General features: G+C 39.4%; 1 protein-coding gene across 3 annotated transcripts in view; it reads left to right on the forward strand.

Annotated features, from left to right (window-relative positions):
* Positions 1 to 2533: 2533 nt before the first annotated feature.
* The window catches only part of CSMD3 (CUB and Sushi multiple domains 3), a gene marked incomplete at both ends in the record, with an annotated part of 1233164 nt that continues 1215586 nt past the window's right edge, over positions 2534 to 20111 (forward strand). For all 3 annotated transcript variants that reach the window (XM_080802411.1, XM_080802412.1, XM_080802413.1), the window contains one exon: positions 2534 to 2711. In XM_080802411.1, the coding sequence (XP_080658537.1) occupies positions 2534 to 2711 (178 nt within the window). The remainder of the gene's footprint in view (positions 2712 to 20111) is intronic.

Consider the following 20111-nt stretch of genomic DNA (forward strand, 5'->3'; position numbering starts at 1 on the left):
CAGATAAATCTTTTAACAACTTCACATTGAAATAATAGACAGGATTCATTTAGGGAAACATAATAATTGAATTATTGGAGCAGCATGTTTGAAAATAAACATCGGGAATTGATATCTGAGTAGCAGTCATGATGGTCCCATAGTGAAAGTTTATTTTTGCACAATAACTCCCGTTAAAATACTTCTGACTTCTGAGAAATAAAAGTTTTCTGGTTTAAAGTCTTCCTGTCTGGATATATAGCCATGTGTTCAAATTTATTGCATACACCTAAGATTTTTGTTTTCTTTTAATAAAAAGCATATTCAGTTGAGGTGATTAACCTCTGCACACTTGGTAAGGGGGGTTTTGTCAAGTGTCTTAATTAAGTCAAAGGACCTGTTTGCATCTAACTGCTTGTTCAATCCAGCATAGGCAACAGCAGCAGCCACAGACCCTGACATCTTGACTAAAATCTATGCCAGGGCCACTACCAAGGTGCCTCAGCAAGCTAATGACGTTTTTCAGCGTTGATCTTCCCAGTCATGGTCTAGTCCCAACCCTGCCACCCACTCCCCTTTGAAATCTGCATATTTGGACAATAAAAGAAAGCACTGGTGGGAAGGAACAATATTCTGCCACACTGCCCTTAATGTACCTCCCAGAATTTAATGAGGTCAATTGGGCGTCTACAGCTTCTGCCTCTTGCTAAGTAAGGCTCCTTACCCAGAAGAGAAATCCCTCTCTAGTATACACACATCTGAACACATGCATACACACGTATATGTACTGCACAAACACATTGGGGAAAACACCCACTTATAAAAAAAAAAACACACCTTCCCGCATCTTCCATAAACACAGACTCTTACCCTTCACAACTGCACACACACACACTCCTGGGAGACTCACAGACACACACAAAATGCCACGTACCAGGAGAGCTTAGAATCCTTCCTATGCCGGCAGAATGAGCTCACTCAACACGCACCCTTATAGACACTCACAGTGTGCCCACTTTCCGGAGCAGAATTCCCTCCAGATGGAACAACCTTGCTCCCCCTGAGCAGCAGTTTTTGAGTTGAGCCCAGGGACAAAAGCTGACCAGGGTGATCTTGGGGTGCATGGGATGGGAGCCATCATTTGTGGGCAATGTGGAGAGATGCAAACTCAAATTGGCCAGTCCTCTTGACCAAGCCCTGCAGATAGATGCTAATCCCCGGATAGCCTTCAGCAAGCAAATGGAGCCAGGAACCGTTGCAATTATCTATTCCAGAACCAGTGCTGCTGCAGCCCACCCCCCACCCCCCCGCCCCAACCCCGCTCCAGAGACCGGAGCCGATTTCAGAAAAGTCAGATTATCAGTCCGGCGCCCAGTCTAAGGAACCTGTGTTTTGTTAGATCTGGGCGAGGACCAGCCAAAAAAAGATTAAGAAATCGACACACAGGAGCAAAACGCGTTAGTCTCGGGACACAGCTCCCCTACGCCGTGGGAAGAAGGAAATAGGATCCTTTATATATGTGAAAAAGAAGCGAGTGACGGAGCGATGGCCAGTAGATGGCGCAAGAACTCTTCCCTTGTAGGTGTTAACCCTTGCGTGGTGCGCGTGGAGCCGCCGAGTCCAGATGTATAGATACATACATTTTACGTTTTGAAAGAAACCTTCCATTTACATATCTGGGACTGATTCAGAATTAAGACAAATGAGTCTGTTTTAGATAACTACCACAGATAAAGTAGTTTAACCGCAGCCCACAGTAGCTGAAAAGCGGCTGGGGAGGATGAAAGGGCGAACTCTTTGGGGGGAAAAGACTGGCTCCCTCTTCACCTCACCCCCGCCCTGGTCACGGATAAAAATCGGTTTACCGAATCATGGAAACTTGATTACCGGTTTCCGCGTAGGCATTTGAATATGTAAATGCATGGGTGCCAATAAATTCTTCTCTGTGATCTTTTTCGATTAAGTCACAGGATAATAAACGCGAGACGCCTGCCTGAAATCTACTGCAACTACAGTAGTAACACATGTCCCGTTATAAGGACGTGGGCATCGATGGAGCCCGATTCATTACCAGCATGGTTTCCCCAAAAGCAACACAGATCCTCCGATTAAAATATTCCTCCAACATGTTTCTGTATTCACAAACGGCATCGCAAAGCTCACTAACATAATATTTCTCTGGCTGCTTTTACAGGCTGAATTGATCTATGGGGGTGGGGGGGGAAATAAACCAAGCCCCTAAATTTCAAATATTGTGGGGAGTTTGTCAGGGAGCGGAGCTGGGCTTCAAGTAGCTCACTAGTGGTTTCTGGTGGTTGCTATAACGAGCTAGAATCGAGGGAGATTTGGGTGGAGGGGGAGAAAGGCACAGGAAAAGACAGAATCCAGAGTAGCAGAGACTTTGTGCCCCCGTTGGAGAGATGGTTGAGTCCTCGTCAAGGTTGCTGTGGTATCCCAGAAACACCATTCACTCCGAGCTGTGACCGCGCACCAACAACAGCAACAACTCCACTGCGCCGGGTTGGGGAGCAGGAATTAGAAGCTCGCGAATAATATGAAAGGGATCCGCAAAGGGGAAAGCCGAGCAAAGGAATCCAAATCCCGGGAGCCTGGCACGAGAAGATGCGCTAAATGTGGCCGCCTAGACTTCATCCTGATGAAGAAAATGGGGATTAAAAGTGGATTTACGTTTTGGAATCTCGTCTTTTTATTGACGGTGTCTTGTGTGAAAGGTAGGTCTGCTTTCGGGGGTCCCCTCTGCTTGGATGGAGGTGAGCTGACTTGTCGCCGGAAAAAGGCTGGTAGCTTACTTTGCAATTTGCACCGATAAAATAATGATAATCCTGAAGAAGGAGTTGATTCACAGCTCTTTCGCCCCCCACCCCCAGATAGGAAATGCATTTTGCTTGCCAGATTTGGCGTTCAATGCGGTGATTGAGCTTGTGCTCAATAAATATTCTTGCAGTATGCTCAAACGAATACGTGAGTTGGTTCGTATAGCCTCTAACTAGTGGCTATCCAGGCAGAATTCCTCTGCAAGACTTTACTTGGTGGTGAGGATTACCTTGATTTCTAGTCAAACCAGTGGGGTTTGATGCTTTGGCTAGAATATTTATATTAAAGACACTCATGTAAATGCTTTTTAACCCTTTCAGGGAGGAAAGTTACTGACATGCAAGGAATGTGCTAATGTTAAATGCTTTAGGATTCAGGGGTCTTCCAAGCATCCCCTCACTAACAGGAACGTCTGAATGCATATGTGAATTATTACTACGTGGGCTCTTGTGCACTGATAAACTATAGGGGAGCTTCCCTGGTAGAGGTTTGGTTTAAAATGAGGCTTTACAAGGGTCTGAGACGCCAGGAAGTGTAAGGATCCACCTTTGGGGATGAATGAAGGTAGGAGGAAAGTCATTAGCTGACGACCAAAAAGAAAATCCCCAGCAAGTCTTAGCGTTCAGACAGGTAGAGTGAGTGTCACATGCACAGACAAGGGGAGGGGGTGGGTGGGATGGAAAATGTATTCCTAAGCAAGAAAGCTAGGGACAGTCAGAATCATTGGAAGAAAAGCTATCCTCGGGGAGAAAAATAGATGCCCAGGTCTGTTCCACAACTTCTCCTGCACCCTGCTGCCCATTAATTGCTGCAAAGAATACTCAGGAGGTGTTTATGACTCATGCCATCATTTTTGAAAAATCACCTCCCCATACTCATGGCAGCTCGAATGGATGCGATGGATGTCGCTTTCAGTGAAGCTAGTTTCAAATCCCGGGTGTCTGTGTGTCGGGGGTGGGGGTAGAGGGTGGGCGGTGGGGGGTGTTTTGGCCCAGGCGCGCCAAGGCTGTCAACACAAACTGGACGCTTCTTCCTTTGTAAAGGAGTGCCTCTCTGAACCGCAATCGGGCCGCGTCTCTATGAAACAGTTTATTGTCCAGCTTGCAGCTGGCTGTCCCCCCACAGAAGGCAGTCCATTTGCATTCAGTGGAAATGATAATTCATGTTTTGGGTGGAGGGAGCTGGAAGGGTTACCTCTCATTCTATTAGGAGCAACGATGGATGACATGTCTCGAATTTTAATTTACATCCCTAAATGCCAAGAAGTCGCCTCTGGTGTCTGTGGCAGCAACTGTCTTGTAATTCCAACCTGCTCCTTAAAGCTTGATTCCCCCTGACCCCCGAGTCTCAGCTCAGTTCTAAGGCAAAACGCCTGTCCTAAGCAGCGTAACACACTGCCTGGTGCACAAAAAGCGTCTCGTGTTGCTTACAATGGGTTCGTTTTCGCCGCCGGCTCGACTTGCGAGGAGCCTCACATTTCTGCTTAGTCCGCCTGCCACTGGGAGTCGGTGGTTAATGGATGGCCCTGGGGCTGACTGCTAGACGGGCGCTTGGCGTGGGGGAGGCGCCGGGAGCCAGCAACAGCTCCTGGCAGGAAAAATGTTGGGGTGGCTCCTGCTAGAGGATGACCGGGGTTAAGTGCGAGTTTTCATGTGATACCTGTTGAGCCAAAACACATTCGAGGGGCAGATGGGGGGAGGGAGTCTCCAAATCCGGGAGAGCACGCCAACCTGACAAACACAGAACCGCGTTGCCTGCAATTACAGCCCGGCTGCCCGCACCTACCGTATTTTCTGAATAAGACCCGCCGCTGAAAAGAAGGGCGCGTTAATTTGGTTTAAATGGCACCAGGAACGGGACTCCTCTCCTCCATGCACAGCTCCTGGACTTTGGACTGAGACCATTGGTCTCCACTGAGTGTATTTCAGTCTGAGGGACACTGAGAAGAAAGAGTGAGTCACACTCTGCTTTGGTCCCGTTCAAAATCAATTTTTTACGGATCTTAAAAAAAAAAAAAAAAATTTAATGGTAATAAGGTTTTTGTCACTTATTGCCACTCGGAAGGTTTCTCCTATATTTTACAACCTGGAACGCTGTCCTCAAATTCTGAGACGCAAACTTACCTGGGCTATGCGCTTTAGACTCGCTCCCTATCGGTGGGTGGTGCCCGCCTTAACAGTTGCTCATTCTCCTCTTCCCTCTCCTTATTTCACTTTCTCAGTCTCAAGGCTTTCCTAAATAAAGCCCTGATCGCTGAAAAGGCTTAAATGGTGTGTCCCCTAATGTCTATACCCGCTTTTGTTTTCCACCCCGTTTCTTCTGGACTCTCTGGCCCAAAGCAAAGCTCAGAATGGGGAGCCGTTTTAAGAGCTTTGCACGTCCTAATCTGGGTTAGCAGGAGCGTTCGCGAAGTCTGCGGTGCGCCGTGTTCCAGGTAAACAGCTCAGGCCTCCAGAATTCCACCTTCTGCCCATACTTTCCATCCCTTCACCATCTCACCTCTGCCTACGACAACTACGACAAAGAGGCTCAGTGGGAGGAAACGCCACAGAGTAGAAGACAAAGTGGCCTTCAGTAGTAGGCCCGGACTGCAGAAATGACAGCCAACCTTATCTGGCCATTTTATCTCCACTGTCAGCATCTCAAAAGGTGGCGGACAGAGGACTTCAAATCGGGGTGGGGAGCTGCTTAGACCTGACGCAAGCCTGTTTTAAGCTATCACACACACACACACACACACACTCTCTCTCTCTCTCTCTCTCTCTCTCTCTCTCTCTCTCTCCCCAACACGCTCACGCGCGCGCGCGCGCTCCCCAGCGCAGGCAGCAAGCAGGCAGAGGTTTTTGAAACGCAGCCTGCAGCTGCAGCGTGTCTGTGGAGGTTTCACTCACATAGAAACTGTGACTCTCCAAGTCGTGCTTAAAAGTCCCGCCTACGTAAACAGACACTCGGGGGTACTTTCCACGCTCCATCTCGGGAGATCGCACAGCCCGCGCAGGAGGTACCTTGCAAAAGGTTCAGGAACCTTGCGCAGGTACAGAACGCATTGCCCTCGGTCGACAGGTGGGAGCCTGTGTGCAGCCTTCCACATCCTGCATCCGGGAGTGCTTCCCGGGGCTCCCGCAGGACCCCAGACTTCGAGAAGGATCCACGTTTCTGCGTGTTCTGGGATTCCAAGGAGATATTACTCCCGCCACAGAGCTCTTCTGGAAGAGTGGGTTTCACACCCTCTTCCTCAGCTAAAAAGGGTCACGGGTGACCCTGCGGGAGGAGAGCTGGCAGCGAACTCGGGAGCATCTTCTGCGGTTACCAGAATGGCCGCGCCGGGAGGTCTCAGACCCCCGCGTGTCGCGTCTTCAGGGACCGACACCCTCACTCCTCGCCCTCAGGCGACGGTCTGACCTGACAGAAAATATCTGTCATCTCTTGAGGGAGGTTTTCCAAAGGGAATGCAGTAAGTTAAAGTCTTCACAAAACAATAATAACAACAAACCACAAAAACAAAAAACAAAACCCGCTTCCCCTTCATCGCCACCAGCAAAACCCCTCCCTTGAGGTTTGCACGTTTGAGAGACCTGCGGGGCGATAACATTTTGTGCTCGAGGCAGGGGTCCCGCTGCAGCTTGGACAGGTCTCCTCCGTCTTTTTCCCTTGGGAATACTTTTTAATTTCCTCTAGAAGGCCAGACTCCATAAAATTTCAAAGAAACACCCGAGGCTGAAAACTGAGCCCTGACTTGGCCTTGCCACGTGTGTGTATTGCTGGGAGGAGGAGATCCACACGGACTGACACCGAGGGGCCTTCGGGAAGCCTCGGGAGTGCACGTGTGTGTCCCTGTGGGAGTCCGAGGCTGAAACGCGTGGCAGGTAAACAGCACGTTTATGTCCCCCGGACTCTAGATGGTCGGTGGTGCCGTGGACACTGCTGCCGCGCTGTCCTGTGGGGGCGCCGGGAAAACTCCGGTTCCCCAAGCTGACCGCAGCGCTGCCCTCACTCAAACAACCTCTCCTATGATGGGCATTCAGGGAGTTCGAAAACCTCACTGGGGAACAAGTAATTGGGATTGCTGTCCCTATACGACCCCTCCATTCCCACCCTAGCTCCGTCTCTGGGGTACGTGAGAAGCAGGAGGCAGTCCCAGGGTTCAAGCGCCACCAGGGCTTAGTTGGAGCCGAGGGAAAAGGGCAGAAGAAATGAAACAGCGTGGGGTCATCCCAGTCACCGTGTGGTCCCCTAACGGCGCCGCTGGAGTGGCCTGCTCAGGGTTGAAAGCCGGGCTCGCACAGGGATTGCAGCACATTGCAGAATAGTAATGAAGCAGGACGACCATAGAAAGAAAGATCTACTCAGGCATCAGGCGAGTTCCCTTCTCCCTGAGCACGTCGCCTTCGGGGAGACTTTGCACCGCGGAGTTGCTAAGCCAACCCAATTTACCGCCCGAAAAGGCTCGAACAACTCCCAGAATTCTGAGCTGAACTTCCCCTGGACAGTTGCCCTATTGAAATTGTTCTGAAATTTCATTTTGCAGCACCGTGTTTTCTCGAATCTTCTGGTGTTGGGGAATTGGGCGGGGGGTGGCGGGGAAGGCTGCATCAAGCCTGCGTAGGAAGAATGTGTGAGCAGAAATAATAAAGGAGAAGGGTTCAACCCCTTGAAAACCTGATGCCAGTTCCTTTGAGTTCCCTCAAGGAGAAAAGGCATAAAATTACTGTAGGAGCATAGACTTAGTTGCAGTACTTGTTATTACTCTTCATGATATTAATTAGCCTAACTTTGTGGGATGGCTGAATAGATTTTGGGTATTTATGTCTTTTTCTTGAACACAATTTGGTATCTAAGGAAATTCTGAAATAAAGCAATAGCAAATGGCATCTATACATGATTCTATATATAGTAAAACTATCACAAGTGAGCTCTGAAAAATAGGCAGGAGAGGTAGAACTGTTAATAATGTCTTTGTACCCATGTGGGAACCCTCTAATGCTAAAACACTTGTCTAACATCTCAAATACAAATAACTGAAAGGGACTAAACTCAGCTTCACTTGTCTCCAAATATTCTCCTCCTAGTATACCAAAAGATCATCTTTTTCTCCTTAACCTCAGGGTCTCCGGAAAGAGCTGCAGTGTTTGGTCCAGTTTGGGAAACTACTATGAAGCACCAAACAATGTATCTACTAAGGAAGCGGTTACTTTAAGCAACATGACTATTTGGGAAAATATGCCTTTTTGTACTTCGAAGTCCAATGTTTGAAAGATTAGAAGTAAAATGTTTGCAAACTAGAGAGATTAGGGAAAAAAATGTGTCAGATACAAAAAAAAAGTATGAGCTATAAATAAAACTTAAGGCTATTTTATCTATCTATCTATAAATAGATGCATTAAAACATAGCTTCCCTTTTTACCTCTTTTGTCCATTCCCTTTATTCATAGGGCAAAGGGGTGTGTAGTTGAGGGATACAGTGGCAATTCTGATTTGGCTTTTGGATGAGGTCTGCTAAGAATGTTAGAACAGATGTTATTGTTAACAAATTCATCTTTTCTCTCTTAAAGTGAGCAGGTGGGTGATTCATGGTATTTTCCAAAGAGATCAATCTCCATGTCTACAAGATTTTCTTAGATTTAGGCCCTTATAAGTCTCTCATTCTCACGAGGAATATCATGTTTACAAATGTCACAGAAAAATCAGTTTGTTAAATACCTTCCAGTAGTCAAGGTTTCAGTACTGATGGCCATCCAAGCCTCCAATCCTGTAGCCATCAAATGCATTTCATGCCATCAGGCCCTTTGTTATGCTACTGCTTAGTGCTGGGTAAAAGTTCCTAAGGATTCATATTTTCTATATAGTCATGGCCTCTTGGCCACAATCCCATCTGAAATCTCCTCTAAAAAGTCTGCATTTACAATATTCATACACATCACACACCTTGTAACTGGATAGTAAGAATATCAGTGGTAATCATGTTGTCTTAGATATCACATTATTCTATTGGCTATGCTTGCTCTGCAGTGATTTTCAAAGTGTTCCTGAACAAAGAGCATCAACATTCTCTGGGAACTTGTTAAGAATATGAACTCCCAGGTGCTAACCCTGGGCTTACTTGAGACAGATGCCTTGGCAGTTGGGCATAGACATTAGTGTTTTTAACATGTCATCCAGGTATTTCTGATGTGGTCTAAAGTTTGAGTACCACTACAGCGAAGAGCAAGAGTTCTGGAGCTACTGAGACCTGAAGTCAAATGATTTTGCCAGCAGTTATATTTGTACCAGCAGCCCAACTTTCCTAAACTCCAGTTTTAGTCTCTATTTAAAAAGAGAGAGAGAGAGAGAGAAGAGAGAGAGAGAGAGAGATAGTAGAATATCAGTAGACCTATGGGGAGAGGGAGATTATGCATTTACCGTATACAGTGCCTGGTAGCTATCATCAGTATTACTCAAATACATTTCCATGTGCAAAGCCAGTGTAAATGCCCATATACTTCATCCCTAACTTGTAGCCCTAACTTGTCCACAGCAGTAAATAAAAAATGTAGCATCTTCTCACTAGCTATTATCATAAAAGTTAATATTTTAAGTACCATATATCAATTAGTACTATGTAAGAACATTAGCGATTACATGCTTCATGGTAATTTTTAAAAAATTGTTAACCACTTGTTCTGTAGAAGACAGAAACGATTATGGAATGAAAATATTTTCTGAGGCTGATTTAATATGTAACATCAAATAGTCTTGTCTTCACTAAAGTCTATACAGGTATTACAAGTCAATAAAAATAAAATCAATGTATTGAATTTTTTTATGTCTCAAAGAACTTTTAGGAATAGTATTTAAAATCAAATTTTTATTTATTTCTTCTTACAATCTGGACACAATTTCTTATTTAAAAGCTTTTTAATTTAGAAAATCTGTTCTGAATTTATTTTCTTCGTGTTTTTCTTCTGTTTAGCCATATTAACATAGAATCAGCAGCCCCTTTCATCTGCATTTACAACTGCACATTTCTCTCACATGATCTATATAAGGCAATGGTGTCATTCAAAACTCTACCTTAGAAAGTATAGCACATTCTATAAATATTACTGATGTAAGAACAATTGATAATGTTAGAGATTATCTTCAATTTTAGTGGTATGTGAAATATTTTAAAATTCGCTTTAAGATATAGGAATAAAATTTCTAAAACAATGAATATTACTACATTTGATGGGTTTAAATGTTCAGAAAGTGATTGATATGTATAAAAAGTGATGAGTGATTATCTTAAGAACTGAGTTTGTAATGTTCAAAATTATAAAGTCCTTCCTTGCTTTGTTTTACATTAGCATATTCTAAAAGGAACATTTATGCTTACCTAGTTTTAAATGATGAGGAAAATTTTTAAAACTATGACAAGTTTTAAAATATAGGTGGATACCACTTTGAAAGGGATTTTATAAATGGAAACAGACTCTGCAGAAATGGATTTATTAAATCTCAAGAAACATTGGAAAATCTAGGACTACCTTCTACCTTCTAGTTTTCCATTAATAAGTCCATCAGGTTGACTCTAGAATGTTCAGAAGTGTTTCCTATAGAAACATGATATAGGACATTATTATGTCCTATAAAGTTTGGGGAAATAGTATTGGGGTAGAATTCTTTGTTATGTCTTTTTTTTTTTTTTTTTTTTAATGTAGACATCTCTGTGCTAAGCCCTTTCTAAGAAGCGTAGAGTTACATCTTTTACAGTGGTTCTCTCCCTCATTTTTCTGCTTTGATTTCTGGCAAGCAACCTGTGAGATGGCTATTATCTCCTACATACAGTTTGTTATCTCCATTTACAAATGATCCACATTTCCTGAGGCCAGAGAAGTACAATGACTTTCCATGATCATAAGGTTAGCAAGTTAGTAAAATCTGAAATGATAACAGATTCAGAAGCTCACAGACTTAAAAGTTAAAACTGTAAGGGACTAAGTTCTTAATTAAGATTCTTCAGTTTTAAGAGAAAAACTGAGACCCTGAGAATTTATTTTAAAAGAAAGACTAAAATTAATATTTAGTACATATATATATATATATATATATATATATATACACATACATACACACATAGTCTCATGGTTACAGGAATACATAAATTCTGTTTTATAATCTTCAACGTTTTTGCTCAAGTTGCATGACATTATTCCTATGATCCTGTATGATAGATGTGAAAGATATTTTTAGTTTTATAAGCAATAATAAGTGAAGTAAATGTACAATAATGCATATGTATGTCACTATAAGATATAAAACTTTTCAGTGCATTAAGTATTAAAAAAAGGAACCAAAATTTATAACTCTTAGATCCTAACCCAATACTCTTGAGTAAAATGTAAAATTTATAAATGCAGATGAAATTATGAACTTCACAAATACAATAATATTTGGATATAAAATGGTTTACCAGTTGTATAATAAACCTTGGCAAATAAAATTTTTTCCATATTGCACCTTAATTGTCCATTTAGTTCTATAGATTTTGAATGATGGGAAAGTTCTTATAACTAGTCTCGTGTCTAATAGGGAATGTGAATTAGATTTATTTGTCAGGAAAAAGGAGTGTGCTTTAAAAACATCATATACAAGCTCCATCCACACCACCTACTTCATTCCATACTGCATCCTAACTAAAAGTACACATATAGTGATGTACAGAAGAGATAAGACAGAGAAATGAAGTTTCTTGCCAAGATTTAAAGTGTGCAAAACAGTCTTCAAATTCCCTGTCCAGTACATGTTTCTCTTTATTGGGAACTGCTTTATGAGCTTCTTTATTTATCCTGATTGGTTTATGGGAATAAACCTCCTTGAGAGGAGAGACCACTATACCTAACCCCAGACCCAAAATAGTACTTCCTGAAGTAATCATGTAAGGAGACACAGATACAGAAATGTAATATCAGTAAATTAGAAACAACATTCAATTTAAAGAGTAACCTAAAAATTAAATCCGGGTATTGAAATATACACAAGAAAAGATGGCACTTACACATATACTAAACTATCCTTAGGTATCAAAAAAATAGTGTTACTTTTTCTTGTGAAGGTGATAAAATCTATTTTCATATGTAACAAAGCACTTTGTCCTTTCTGAATTTTTTACTCTCCCAGTATAAACTAACATTTTTCTTACTTGCATTACTAAAATTTCATCTGTGAGTATAATTTTAGAGATGTCATTTTAACCTACATTTTTAGTTTTAAAGTTTAGGTATCCCCCAAATAAGGTAATGAATTTATGGTGATCTATCTGAATGTTCTAGCATGTTCTACTGTGAAGCTCTGTGTTGCTAAAAGCTGCATTTGTAAGATAATGGATCAAAGTTAGGAGAACAGGCAGAAAAAAATACAAGGAAATCTCCTGAATATGAAACATGCTACCTTGGATTTATTGGCTCCATGTTCTAACTGACTGAGCCGTGTAGTCAAGGCAAAATATTTACTCAGTGTTCACATATATGGAGAAACTCTGAGTTAAGGTTTTTTGGCTGATGTCTAAATCAAAACAGCTGAACTGATTCAAATGTTTTGGGTAAACAAATTTGCATCCATGCTGCTAATTTGTATGCCAACTTTCAGCTTCATAGTTTCTAAGATGATGGAGATGATAAAGCCTCTTAAAGGAAGTCTGCAATAGAAATGTTGACAGGCCTAAGATCACCTGTATTGAGTTCATGTCCAATGGTCTTTTCATGGCTTTTAAAGAAAAATTTTATCTATAAATCCAACTAGTACTTGATTGCTCTTTTATCTGTTAAATCTTTTTAAAGGAGGTCAAAGAGAAACTCTTAAAATCAATTTTCTAGCAAAATGCCAGGAAATCTTTAATATCTCCGCTAACTTGACAGTATTCATTAATATATTAATAGATGAAAATCAGAAATGACATTTTGAACTTAATTTTTAATACTACCAATGTGTAAGTCCTTAGAAATTAACCATTTTTCAATAATTTGAAGATTACTACTTATTTTTACCTCTCATTGCATAGGTTATTGAATCTCTGTATTTTAGAAAAACTATATTCTGGTTATATAACTCCTTCCAAAGCAGATTTCTCAAAGGCCTCAAAAGAAATTGGAAGGTGTTAGACCTTAAGTTATGTCTTGTGCTATTTCATGTAAATATTATCTTAATCGTTTCCATAATTTTCTCTGGGCTAAAGTTTGTTTTGGTTTAGTAAGCTTTTTGTTAGAACAGTATTATTTTGAATTAAATACTATGGTTTTGACATAGTTTAAGTTAGCAGTTGTGAAAGACTGTGGTCAGTAGATGGTATTTCCACAAAAATAACTGGTAGCTTATTTATCAGTTCTGGGACTCATTAACACTTTCCTTCACCCATCAATCATTTATTGAGGGCCAATATGTGTCAATATGTTTAGGAGATAAAGATGAAGATCTAGTCACTACCCTAAAACAAGGCAGTCCTTATTTTGAAGTAGATTTCCTGTGAACATAATAGCAGACCAATCTGCTTATCATGAAATTGTTTAGTTCTTCAATGGGATTCTCTTATAAAATATCAAGGTAGCTTACACCACCCTTTATTTCTATATCCATATTTTATTTTATTTATTTATTTTTTAAAAGATTTTATTTATTTATTTGACAGACAGAGATCACAAGTAGGCAGAGGCAGGGAGAGAGAGAGAGGAGAGGAAGCAGGCTCCCTGCTGAGCAGAGAGCCTGATGTGAGGCTTGATCCCAGAACCCTAGGATCATGACCTGAGCTGAAGGCAGAGGTTTTAACCCACTGAGCCACCCAGGCACCCCTCTATATCCTATATTTTAAATCTTTATCCTAGCACAGGTAGGTATTAACATTCTATAGACATTGAAACTTTCCAATGCAATATATCATTTTGTGATCTAACACAATTTTCTCTTGTAAATTTCAATTAAAAATGTTTATTGACTCCTATCTCTTCAGCCAACTGATATTAACTAGTTTATTCAGTATTAATGAAGAGCATACATGTATTTCTACAAGTGTTTGTAGAGATATTTTGTGATCAGCAAATTGTGCTTCTTGCCTATTTTTCCCTCATATTAACTCCTGCCTCAGAAGTCACCTGCTTGCTAATGCTTTCGAATTTAAATTCAGTTCTCTACCCCTTCATTTAGTAATTCACGAAAAAAGCCTTGAGCCAAGGTCAACACATGCAAAGGAAAAACAAACAACTAAATATAAATAGAACAGATTCTGTCATAGTTTTCTATTTCTTATTTTTTGTCTTTATCAAAGACCTATATAAGTAGATTGTGTTTTGTTTTGCTTTGTCTTTAATTCATGATTAAAAAGAGCAATAGATGGGCACCTGGGTGGCTCAGTGGGTTAAGCCGCTGCCTTAGGCTCAGGTCATGATCCCAGGGTCCTGGAATGGAGCCTTGCATCAGGCTCTCTGCTGGGCAAGGAGCCTGCTTCCTCCTCCTCTCTCTCTCTCTCTCTCTCTCTCTGCCTGCCTCTCTGCCTACTTGTGATCTCTGTCAAACAAATAAATAAAATCTTAATAAAAAAAAGAAGGATGTATGAATAGCTATAGGAAGAAATACTGGCATTGGGACAAAGCCAATTTTGCTATACAGGAGTTAAGTAGGTTTACAAGGTTAGAAAATTCTCTAAATTTGATCTTGTGTTCTACATTTTTCTCATTCTGGCATTCGAAATTCGATGAGTCATGTTATTTTAATGTTTGCACAAGCATCCTGCTTTATGATTGTCATCTCTGTATCCTTTTTCATATTCCATAAAGCTCACTTCTGATTGAATGCTCAGAAACCGGATTTAATGTTTATTAATACAACACATATTAAGGAGTTTTCCTGTTTCTAAGCTTCAAGATCTTGACTTTTAATGAAAGATCAAAACCAAACATTTTCATTATCTATGCAAATGGCTATCTTCTGTGCTTAGATTACTCCTGTGAAAAAAGTAAATCTAAAAGGTTGAGATAAAGGAGCTTTGGGTAACATGAATTGTTTTACTTAACTTGGTACAACTAAAAGAAGGAATAAGGTGAACCACATTGAATTTCTAACACTTTCCACAACACATAGCATTAGCTCCACTTACTGAGATCCCATACTAAGGCAAGGGAGTTAATTTGCTGGATATGCTGATCTGGTTCCATCAACATCTCAAAACCTACATCTAAGCTCCTTTCTTTCTTTGATATAACAAAGAAAGCAGTCCTTTTACATTTCACAAAGCTGCATTATACAAAGGACCTGCACTGCCTTTCTACTCATTTTGTTTTTCCTTCTTAAGTTCCAACTCTCTTTTTTCTTTCAAAGTATTAGCGATAATTTACATATAACAATTGTATCCTAACAGGGGCTGTTTGTTTAGAATGCAATGGGGAGGCTTTCAGGTTGGCCTGTTTATTGTCCATACACAAGAAAAATCTGAGAAAAGCCACCTATTAGATGTATAGCCAGACTTCATGGAAACTATAAAATGGGGTACAATTAGTTGAGGTTAGAGTTTGGAACAAGTATTTTTGCTAATTCAGCTAGTTCTGAGAAGGGTATTTCATAAAAAGAGACAACCATTACCCATGCTTCAAGTACTTTCTAAATCCTAAATTACATGCCGTCAAGGAAATTTTGTTAAAAGTGAGTAAACACAGGGTAAAATAAGAAGTATATGCATTTTTTATTAATAGCAGCTTTAAGCACGAATGTTCACAATTTATGAGTTCTGTCTCCTGTATTTCCATTTCAATTTTTATAATATTTCATTTCATATGTGAAAATACTTCCCTCTACAAGGAAATCACTAGGCACTTCTATATCTTCCGATTCTTCATTTCTTTTCTCATCTTCATAGCAGGAAAAGAAACTGATGTTCCTTGTCCACTACTGCGAACTATGGGTGCCTCTCATTTAAGCATTTCTACTAGGAGAGATTGATAGACTTAACTTCTTATTAAATTTGAGGAAACAATTTAGGAAGAGAAAATTAGCTAATGTGGAGAAATTGGGTTCAAACCCTGTGTGTTCACCTCAAAACCATTGCTCTTTTCATCACACAAAACAGGATTTTATCAACTTTGAGGATTAAAAAAAAAATCAGAGATTGAGATGAATTCTGAATTCTTTCACATGGATAAGGTTATTTCTTTTCTGGAGTAAGTATTTCTGAACATAGAACAGTTTATTTTACATGCTTCAAGATGAAGGAAAGGCAGCAGAAACAGAAGTCAGGGGTAACAATTTAGAAAGGTCAGACTAGTTATGTTGCCAGAGGGACAGGGTTTATGTTAGTGTTTGGACATGCTTTGTTGAGTCCTTTATTAAGTTATAGTTTACTGTTACAATGAAAAAAAAAATGGGAATCGTGAAGAAAACTTGGCTGCTATGTTATCATAGTTAGGTATTGTATTTAACGCTGCCTCAAACTGTTTTTGTTTGATTGTTTGTTTGTTCTTCTTTTGACAAATTAACATAGAAAGGGAGCCTTAACTGTAATGTGTATATAAGGTCTCATTTCACATTTACTTATATTCTTTATTTTCAATAACCTAGGCCTCATGGAAAACTTTCTGTGAATTTATTTCTTAGAAATGTAAAAGAAATAAATCATGTTTCCTTAAATCATGGCTCTTATTGTGTAAAAAGGAATACTTCAAAAAATCTTAAATTACCCACCACAGAATCTCCATACCTAACTCAGTACCTTATAAATAGAGTAAGCACTCAATAAACATTTAGAGACTTAAATTGGATTTTAGTTAATTGAATTCATTAATTTGGTTTAGGTCCAACTTGTACGCAGAAAAATCAATCTATATTGCCCAAATCTTTCAGTTGTTATACAGTCCAATGTTTCTGTTAATGGTGCCTACTGATATCGAGGAAATAAGATGCTTTATGAAAAAAATTATATAGCTATTCAGTATGTAAAAGCATGAATCACCTCTACTACTTTCACTTTTGAATATGTAATCCAGTATCTTTCACTCGAATGATCTGCATTAAAGTCCCTTACTTCAAAATATCACTACGTTTGTTATCATTACACTAAGAATCCAAGGAATTACCCAGCCCTGATAAATTATCTTTGCTATCAGAAATAATCACTCATTGTGCGGTCCTTTCACGACATATTTTCAAATAATGCTCAATACATGAATTTGGAAACATTTACTGTTATTCTCATCTCTAATCTGATAGAGTAGAAGGTAGATTCTAATACCAGCTACATCCTTACTGGCCAGCTGACCTTAAGTGCCTTATTTCCTTTAGGCTCAATTTCCTTATCTCTCACATTGTCTCTAAACTTCATGTCATCTCAATACCAAATGGACTGGTATGAAAAAGCACTCTATGAAGTATACGTTGCCACAAATAATGACTATTGCAACAGCAATGACTACTGTTGTATTTATTTGAAAATAAATGAATGACAAGCTGTGGTTTTGTATATATATGACTGTATATGTAGAATAGATTTTTTTTTAAAGATTTTTATTTATTTATTTGACAGACAGAGATCACAAGTAGGCAGAGAGGCAGGCAGAGAGAGAGGAAGGGAAGCAGGCTTCCCGCTGAGCAGAGAGCCCGATGCGGGGCTCGATCCCAGGACCCTGGGATCATGACCTGAGCTGAAGGCAGAGGCTTTAACCCACTGAGCCACTCAGGTGCCCCTGTAGAATAGATTTTGATAAGTCTCTTTTAATAAGGGAAATTCTATTTTACCTCCCTAACCAATCCAATATTTATCAACATGGCTCTAAGTATCTAGCATATGCAATAGCTATGGTGCTAATGTATTTCTTTATAATTCTCAAAATGGGTGCTCCTGGTCAAATTCTTCAAGAAAGTATATCCCCTATTGGAAAGTCCAAATATACCAACAATGAAGTTCTAATTAAAATTATTGCCATTCTTCTTTGACCATTGAGGTATTTCTGACTCCTGTTTGATTTCTTGATTTTGTTCCTGAAACAACTCTAAATCTGATAATAAACTGTTGAGGCTGGCCATAATGCCCAGAGGAAACTCAGTCCTCTACGATCTTAGAATTTTTAGTGGTTCAGAAATTTGAGGAGCTTATGGAGGGATCCATGATTCTGAGGAAAATATAATTCAATCAATTTATGCTTAAGTGTATACCAGAATTTTTTTAACAGACAGAATTTAATATTCTTCATCCACCATAAGTTACCAGAGTTTGGTACTCAGGAGTTTTTTGTTTTGCTGCTATTAGTTCTCTCTCTCTCTCTCTCTCTCTCTCTCTGTGTGTGTGTGTGTGTGTGTGTGTTTATTTTGTTTTCTTACACTGTTTCTGCTGTTTCTGCAGTGGATTTTTAATTTTTTTTTTTTTTTTTGTCTTAAACAAAACAAGCCTGCTCCCCAGTTTAAAATATATCCCTACTTTTTCAACTTGTTGAAATGGAAACTCTCTCCTCTTCAGATACATTTCTCTGGGTGCTATTTAGTTGAAATTGAATTCTTCTTTCCTCATATCAACCTTAAATTTCAGAACTATAGTTCCTACCACAATCTGCCTTGTATTCAGTGATTTTTTTTAAAAGATTTTATTTGACACAGAGAGAGAGAGATCACAAGCAGGCAAAGAGGCAGGCAGAGAAAGAGGGGGAAGCAGGCTCCCTGCTGAGCAGAGAGCCCAATGCAGGGCTCAATCCCAGGACCCCTAGAGACCATGACCAAGCCAAAGGCAGAGGCTTAACCCTCTGAGCCACCCAGGTGCCCCTGTATTCAGTGATTTATGCATATCCTATCTCCCTCATGTAACAGAGAAATATGAGAGGTCAATGTCCCTGTACTTGGCAATTTTACATCTCTAAGGAATTTTGCACAGTGCTCTAGAGACAGAAATGTAATAGATGTTTGTTGCTTTAAGTAATACTGAAACACAACAGAAAATGGACTGAACTATCATTTTCTGACATTTGTAATATTATTTTGTATGTATTTCTTCTATTAATAATTAATGCATTGATACTGCCTTTTTTTTTCTGCCTCCTATAATCTTTTGTTATAATATATTGGTTTTTAGTTCTCCCATGTGTTTTCTAATTTGCCACTTGATTTAATTTTGGGCCATTTAACTTGTCCTTTGTTAAAGTTTTAATGTTCTTTTGCTTGTCTTTTTTACCTGTTTCAGAATTTGAAATTTCTCTTGAAGCATTACATATATTTCTAAAAATTATAGGCATATTTGTTTCAGGTTTCCTACTTTTATAAAAGAAAAAAATGAGAGAGCCTATCAGTTGTGTTGTAACTATTTCTCTTAGACATTTACACTTCTTCAAGGTGTGTTAACTCATTCATAAACTCCTATCTTTATGACCCTCTATTTTTCTTTGAGGTATGAAACAATGATAGTGTTCAAGACATCTCTGAAGTTTATTTCTGAAACATGATCTATGCAACTTCTTCCCGTCTCTGTTGATACTATCTTTCAGATCATAAGAAAGACAATTTCTTCCAACTATGACTTCTTCCTTGTTTTTATTTTCTCCTATGTCTCCATTCTATTATATTTGAATTTTAGAAGTTGCTGCAAATATTTAAAATCCCTTCCATTTTGAAAACTTTGTACCTCTAGGTTACTGCTTAACTCACCAAATTTTTCCTTTCTTTGGTTGTTGCAATTTTTACTTTACAAACTATCTTCCTCAATTTTAAACATTTAAATGCTTTTCTAAAAATATTTCACTTTTGGATCTTCTTTTTATTGAGCATGAGATATTTTTGAGGAATATAAATCACATGACATGCTTTGCTTTGAGAGGCACCATTGGCTATTACTTTATTATGCTATCCCCTTAAAGTTGCTTCACAAATAATTCTTTTTACTTTCTTTTCATCTTTAGAAGTCAATTATATTATTATAATCATCAAAGCTGCTTATCATTCCATAATATGTTTTTATATTAACATGTTAAGGCTATATTTCTAAAGTTTATCACTAAAAATATACCCTATTGTCTCCTTGACAGTAGGTATATAGTAAGCTTCAATTTTGCCTATTTGGTACTTTATGCCAGTTTATGACTCTTGGCTTTTCTCTTAATTTTAAAAGTAATAAAGAGGAAATTAATTCAGATAGCATATTGTTAAGTCAGGTTTTTTTTTAACCTAATTCATTTTCTATAAAAAAAAATATCTTTAATAAAGCTAATAGGACCACTACCTGAAAAATGGTTTACAATATGCCAATGACATAGTTGAAAAATGTTTAGATATTCAGTTGGGGGTTTTGCATTTAACTTGTTCTGTTTTAACTTACTTCTTAG

The sequence above is a fragment of the Martes martes genome (genome assembly GCF_963455335.1).
Source record: "Martes martes genome assembly, chromosome: 4".
In the NCBI taxonomy this organism is placed as follows: Eukaryota; Metazoa; Chordata; class Mammalia; order Carnivora; family Mustelidae; genus Martes; species Martes martes.